The sequence below is a fragment of the Arachis hypogaea genome, chromosome 19 (genome assembly GCF_003086295.3).
Source record: "Arachis hypogaea cultivar Tifrunner chromosome 19, arahy.Tifrunner.gnm2.J5K5, whole genome shotgun sequence".
NCBI lineage: Eukaryota > Viridiplantae > Streptophyta > Magnoliopsida > Fabales > Fabaceae > Arachis > Arachis hypogaea.
Window position 1 is genome coordinate 151340031 of NC_092054.1, and position 6695 is coordinate 151346725.

Genomic DNA, 6695 nt, shown 5'->3' on the forward strand with positions numbered 1-6695 from the left:
AAGATGGGTTCGAACAAATTGAGAACCATCAAACGTAGCCCCAGAAGAAGAGCCAAAAGTTTTCCGTTTCTTCTTCTCGGGTTCAGGGGAAGGTCGGGGCGGAGGGGGAGGAGAAGGAAGAGAAGAAGTAGAGGAAGAGGATACCGTAATAGGACGGGAGGAAGTTCCCAAATTATGAGGAGGAGGAGGAGGAGGGGGAAGATCACCAGTGGCCCTCGCCGCGTCCACCCACGCCCGAGATCTTTTCTTAGCATCCTGGACTTTTTGATAAGAGGAGGCAGAAGCTTTCTTCACCATTTCTGAAAAAGAAAAAGACAAATGGTCAATTCACAAAGAAGTCGGAGTTCCAGAATTAGAAATACAAAAACAAGTCGGAATAATCAAGAAACAATTTTATCTACCTATCTGAGCCCGAACATAACTCGGGGACCCTTGGAGAAATTTCTTTATATCCAAATAGGGGGCCCTCCCCCAAACTTCTCGGAGGAACCCCACGGCAGCCTCCTCGACCTCATCTAGGTCGTCCAAACTATACTTCTCCACAGGAGAAGCCTCCAGCCAGTATAAAGGAAAACGGGGAACAAAATTGTCGTCTAGGAAAAAGGGGTGGTGACCCTCTACAGCTTGAACTTTGAAAAAAAAATTTTGAAATCATGGAAGGATTCATCAAAAAGATTGAAGACTCTCCGACCTTGAATAGCCCGGAAGGACACCCACTGTTGTTTATTATTCTGCCTACTTGAGGGCTTAGTCATATGAAAAAGATAAAAGAAAATCCTTAGAGAAGTCGGAAAATCTAAGGCCTGACTGATAAGTTGATAAACTTTCAAAAAACCCCAAGAATTGGGGTGAAGCTGAGTAGGAGCGACTCGGCAGTGACGCAAAACAGAAACCTCAAAAGCAGAAAAGGGCAAAAACACTCCCAGTCAAGTGAAAAAACTCTCATACATAAAAAAGAAATGGGGGTCCTCATCAGAAGCCCTCCCGAAGCAAACCCGGTCTTCCGGACCCGGGGTAATCAACTCATATTTCGACTCATCCTCATCAGAAGCGCAAATTCTATGATGAGTGCGAAGATTGGTGATGAAGTCAGTATCTACAAAAGGTTCTTCCCCCAGAACCGTGACATCCACCCATTGAGCGAGGGATTCTACAGAAGACATTTTTCCTAGAAAAAGGGATAGCAAAACCTACAAAGGAAAAAGAAAAAGGATCAAAAACAGGGTCTCTAAGGGGCCTAGGATCAAATCCTTAAATGAACAGAGTCGCTAAGCCTATAAGTCAACCCTCCTCTCAAGATATAAACATGCAAACGAAAGCATTTCGTAAAAAGAGAGTAGAGAAAAGAACTAACCTTTGCTTGAAAAAGGATGGGGCAGTAGAGGCTCAGAGAAAGGAAGAATCCTTGCGAACAGAGTGTTTTCTTTTTTGAACAGGGAAAGCAAATGCGAAGGTTTTCAGAAACGAAACAAAGAAAGAGATGGAAAGTATTTATAAATACGTTAGGGGCATAATGGTAAAAACGGAGGCAGTCATTAAAGAGGTGCACCGTTACCAATGTAACTGATCCCCGCGTGTGAATACGCAAATTCCTAACGGACGCGACGTTTTGATTAGACGCGACTGTTGAGAAATTTTAAAGCACGTCGGTTCTGAAAAATCACATCGGTTCCTCATCAGGTCGGCTACAAACCCGAGTTAAAATACTCGAAACTCTTAAAAGATATTGGACTCGAGTAGGGGCACTGTTCATACCCTGGCCCAACGCTAAGGCCTAGGACCAAATAAGAGGCCCAATCCAAAGGATTGACCCTCACTCTGCACCGACCTTCCCTCAAAGAAGTCGGTTCTTAGCACGACTTGCTCCAAAGAAGTCGGGGATGAAGATTAGCTGGCAGATAGTACTCATTCAAATAAGTAACTGCCCCCAAAAATCTCTCAACCCACTTCCAAAAGCCATATCCCAACTTCCCTAAGATAAAGGGACGGTTATCCTCCTTTAAAGGTGGAACTACCTCAACGGTGGTTATTGGCTCACCACTATAAATACACTGACACCCCTCAGGTATTACTAAGTCCCAATACTCTCTAGACCTGCTTACACCCTTGCTGACTTTGGCATCGGAGTGTCTTTGCAGGTACCACCCCCCATTCTCTCACACTCACAAGTCGGACGGAGGCTCCAAAGACGCGAACCCGCTCGAAGGCTTCCTTCCTCAAACGATTGGGCCAACCCAACGAGTCCAGCCCATCAATCTCCGGTTACCCATCGTAACAACTTTATTTTTTTTGTGGATTTAGAAATAATAGTTGATTTGACAAAAATTGAGTGATTGATTCTAAATTTTTGCCAAGTAAACAATGTTGCTGACGTGACATTAGTAGGAGCAGAAAAATATCTTAAAGGTAATGCGAGTAAATTTATCCATTTACTTTTAATATATTAAGAATTAAGAATAGATAGATTCTTGCAAGGTTGAAGCTAAGCTAAGCTCCTCCAAGAATCTCTCCTTCTCTGTCATACGATATGATACTCAAAACAGAACTATTAAATCTGATAATCTGAGAACATCGAAAAGATGCAACATATAATACTCAAAACGCATTAATGAACATTAACAAGTTTGTTACAGCAAAAGTTGCATTCATACTACTACTAAGAAAAGGTTCAACGAAAGCGTGGTGTGAACCAAATTATTCCATTGGGTTTATTGATAATACTCAGAACAGAAGAGAACTACGAAATCTGATAATCTGAGAACTTGGAAAAAATGCTACTCAAAACAAGTTAATAAACATTGACTATTTTATTACAGCAAAAGATGCATTCATACTACACATACGAAAAAGCCAAAATGATTCAACAAAATCGTGCTGCCAACCAAATTATTCCATTGGGTTTATTGATAACAGTAGAAGATGCAGTCTCACCTCCCATAAGGCCATAACGCAAGCAAAAGTAAGAGATCCTGCAAGAAATTTCAATTTCAGTACATGGAACCAATGTTTGAGAATAAGTCCACTTTCAATACAAGGAAGAAATCTACCTGTTCATCCTCTAGCCATATGTAGTGAGTTTTTGATCAGATAGATTCTGGTGACCAAACTATTCAAGAACCTGGAGTAGGGTTCTCTGCAAGAGGAGATGAATAATACTGAAACTATGAAGCCACAGAAGCCTGTGAAGAACCCTATCCCCATGCTCATGTATAATGCTTCCAAGAATATTGAATTGTCATCACTCACTTGTGCTACTGCCCTCTCATCTTCTGTGGTTTCTTCTTGACATTTCTTGTCAAGAGGTTCTCCACAAAGATTGGGATTTCCTTCGTAAGCTGAAGGATCGAAACTCTGCAGTTGCGTTCCAATTGGAATTTTGCCATCAAGATCATTGTTTGACAAATCTAACATAGTAAGACGATCAATTTTGGAGAGACTTGAAGGAATTCTGCCTGACAAATGATTTCTTGACAAATCAAGAAACTCTAGTGATTGTAAGTTCCCAATGTTAGAGATGATTTCCCCATTGAGACTGTTCCTTGATAAGTTCAATGAAACCAATCCAAATAACAACTCAATTTCCTTTGGTATTTCACCTGTGAGATGATTACTTGAGAGGTCAATTCCTGTTAGAAGCATATCTGCATTTTTGAAGGAACGATATGCGCTTTTCCATGTTAAAAACAGATACAAATTATATCGTCCAACCAAAAAGGTATATACTCCATCAACTTCGTATGCATACGAATGACGCATTGGTTCATTTGAGCTTCTAGCATCTTGAGTCATTGCAGTGAAATTCTTTATGCATGTTGGAATCCCTCTTGATAATCTATTTTGCGAGAGATCCAAAACTTGAAGCTTTGTTAACAAACACAGACTTGAAGGTAGACTTCCATTGAAGTAGTTGAATCTTAAGCTTAGGATTACTAACTGTTTTAAGCTTTCTCCTATCCATAATGGAATTGGACCAAAAAACTCATTTTGTCCCAGGTCCAACCAGGCCAACTGTGAGCAATTCTTCAACGAAGAAGGTAATTCTCCAGTGAAATTATTGTTTCTTAAAATCAAAGCCTCCAAGTTTGTTAAGACACCCAATGAGAAAGGAATCTTTCCTTCAAGTTTGTTATTGCTGAGGTCAAGAAATTGTAGTGACTTTGAATTATTCCAACAATCAGGCAACTCACCCTTCAATTGATTGTTTGACAAATCCAAAATCCCCAAATGCATGGCTGTGTTATTGCCGCAAACAAATGATGTTATATTTGAAAATCTATTGTTGGATAGATATAAGGCACTTGCTGGCAACCAAAACCGTGGAATGGAACCCTCAAATTGATTTGAAGTCAAATCTATTTCTGGGTAAGATAACTCAATTGGGAGATTTGGAATTGTACCAGTTAGATTGTTGCCTGAAATATTGAAAATATTCATTGTCAGCAATTTTCCCCACAACCAGTTCGGCACAGAATTCAGATTCCTGAGATTTGCAATATCAAGCCACTTGAATTCATTTTGATTCTTGAGCCAATGTGGAAAATTAGAATCTACCATGCAACCTGGTATCCTCAACTTTTGTATTTGGAAAGGTGGAACCCAGCGGGCACTAATCTTGATAGTCAACGAGCTACCTGCTATGTCAAAGGCTTTCAATTTGGAGAGGTTAGTGAAATGAGATTCAGTGATGACACCTTCAAGAGAATTTCCATCAAGAAACACAACCTCCAACTCAGTAAGCAATCCCAGGGTTGTAGGTATTTCTCCATGCAATTCATTATCTGAAAGGCATAACTCTTTCAAAGACGAGATGTTTAAAATGTCAGGCAGCATCCCATGAATTTTATTTCTCGATAAATCCACTTTTTGAAACGAGCTACTGGTGCATCTTGAAGAGTTGTGAATAAAACTCGAAAGATCCCCAGTCAAGTGATTGCTGGAAGCATAAAAGGATTGCAAGGTGCATATATTCCCTAAGGATTTTGGAACATGGCCTTCTAGATTGTTGTTTGAGAGGTCTGCATTTTCAAGTGAATGCATTATGTTGCCAAAATCATCAGGAATGGTGCCTCTTAAGATGTTGTAGGAAAGGTCAAGCAGTTGGAGATTAGAGGTGAAGTTAAACACCCAATGAAATATAGTTTGTGATGTCAAATAATTCTGAGACAAATCAAGTTTAGCAAGGGAAGTAGAGAAATTCAAACTGGAATTAGACAATGGAAGAATATGAGAATCAGAAAGACCACACCCGCTTAGCCCCAGTTCTTTTAAGCTTGGAAGCTTTGCAAGGAACTGGAGTAGGTGGAGAGAATAATCATTTAGATTAAGGACTCCACTCAAATCAAGGCTTGTTAGAGAGGAGAGATTTAACAGCCACTGAATACCGCCATGATTTTTACCATAAAATGTGAGGTTCTGATTGTGGTGAAGATCAAGATGCTGCAGTTGGTAGGGGATCACTCCTTCAAGTAGGTTCCAACTAAGATCAAGATGCTGCAGTTGGGAAAGATTCCCAAGTTGGTAGGGGATAACTCCTTCAAGTCGGTTCCAACTAAGATCAAGGTGCTGCAGTTGGGAAAGATTCCCAAGTTGGTAGGGGATCACTCCTTCAAGTAGTAGATTGTTACCAAGATCAAGATGCTGCAGCTGTAAGAGATTTCCAAGTTGAGAAGGGATTTCTCCATCAAGAAGATTGAAGCTAAGATCAAGATACTGCAGTTGCGAGAGATTTCCCAGCTGTGATGGGATCTCTCCCTCAAAATAAGGTTTTCTAAGAACATAATCGGAGAAAGCAGCAGAAGAGAGATTAAGATAGCATAGATTTGGGAAAGAACCCAAGAATGGTGGGATGTGAGTAGTGGCGTTATTTGATAAGCAAGTGAGGTCTAGATACGACAAGTGTTGGAGGTCAGTCAAGGAAGGGCTGATTTCACCGCTCAAGTAGTATTGTGGTTCAGAGCAGTGAAGATCAAGCCTCTCAACGTACCCAGTTTCATGGTTGCAACGAATCCCCTTCCATTTGCAGCAATCATTCTCGTCCTTCCATGAAGACAAAATGCCATACTTATCATGGAGGCCTTGTTTGAACTTGAGCAGAGCAAGTCTCTCCCTTTCTTTGCACTTCTTTTCTCCACCCTCTATTGCTGCATGGTTGGATCCTAAATGCCATAGCATTACCAACAAAACAAGCAATTTCAGGATATAGCCACCCATTATGTATTCAACCCAACAACAGTATAATTGTATAACCTTCAATTCTTAGAAAAGCTAAACATTTTAACTGTCCCTTTGATAAAGAACTTATAGCTGATCACGACTCATCGTGTTTCCAAACACTTGTTAGTAACTTAATATTGAAAATTTAGAAGTTTTTGTGGAATTATTTTATTTTTATTAATATATGTATATCTAACAGTCCAACATATTTTCGTATATAATGTAGTTATTTAAACTACATTAGACTTCTCATATCCCTATTATTCTTATCTCAAGTATTAGGCTATTACTTATTAGGTCAAGAACTATCATGACCGAGATTATTTATGTTGACTATTTGACTTATATAAAGGCGTTTATTGTGTCTGTTATGTTAGTTTTCTTACTACCTATTCTTTAATTTGGATCTTTATTAGCAAAGGGATGACAAAAGAATAAGGAAAGACAAGTTTATATTCAAAATGCATGAAATTTTGTTGTGT

At 39.7% G+C, this 6695-nt stretch overlaps 1 protein-coding gene across 1 annotated transcript; it reads right to left on the bottom strand.

The window, feature by feature from the left end:
- Window positions 1–2623: 2623 nt before the first annotated feature.
- LOC112777144 (receptor-like protein EIX2) lies at window positions 2624–6415 on the bottom strand. Its single transcript, XM_072228035.1, has 2 exons — window positions 3048–6415; window positions 2624–2969 (listed from the first exon to the last, which is right to left on the bottom strand). The coding sequence occupies exon 1, from the start codon at window positions 6208–6210 to the stop codon at window positions 3052–3054; it is 3159 nt and encodes a 1052-aa protein (XP_072084136.1). The 5' UTR covers window positions 6211–6415; the 3' UTR covers window positions 2624–2969; window positions 3048–3051.
- Window positions 6416–6695: the final 280 nt, after the last annotated feature.

Bases quoted from the DNA above. Each gene is read 5' to 3' on its own strand.
- LOC112777144 (XM_072228035.1), bottom strand. From the start codon at position 6,210: ATGGGTGGCTATATCCTGAAATTGCTTGTTTTGTTGGTAATGCTATGG.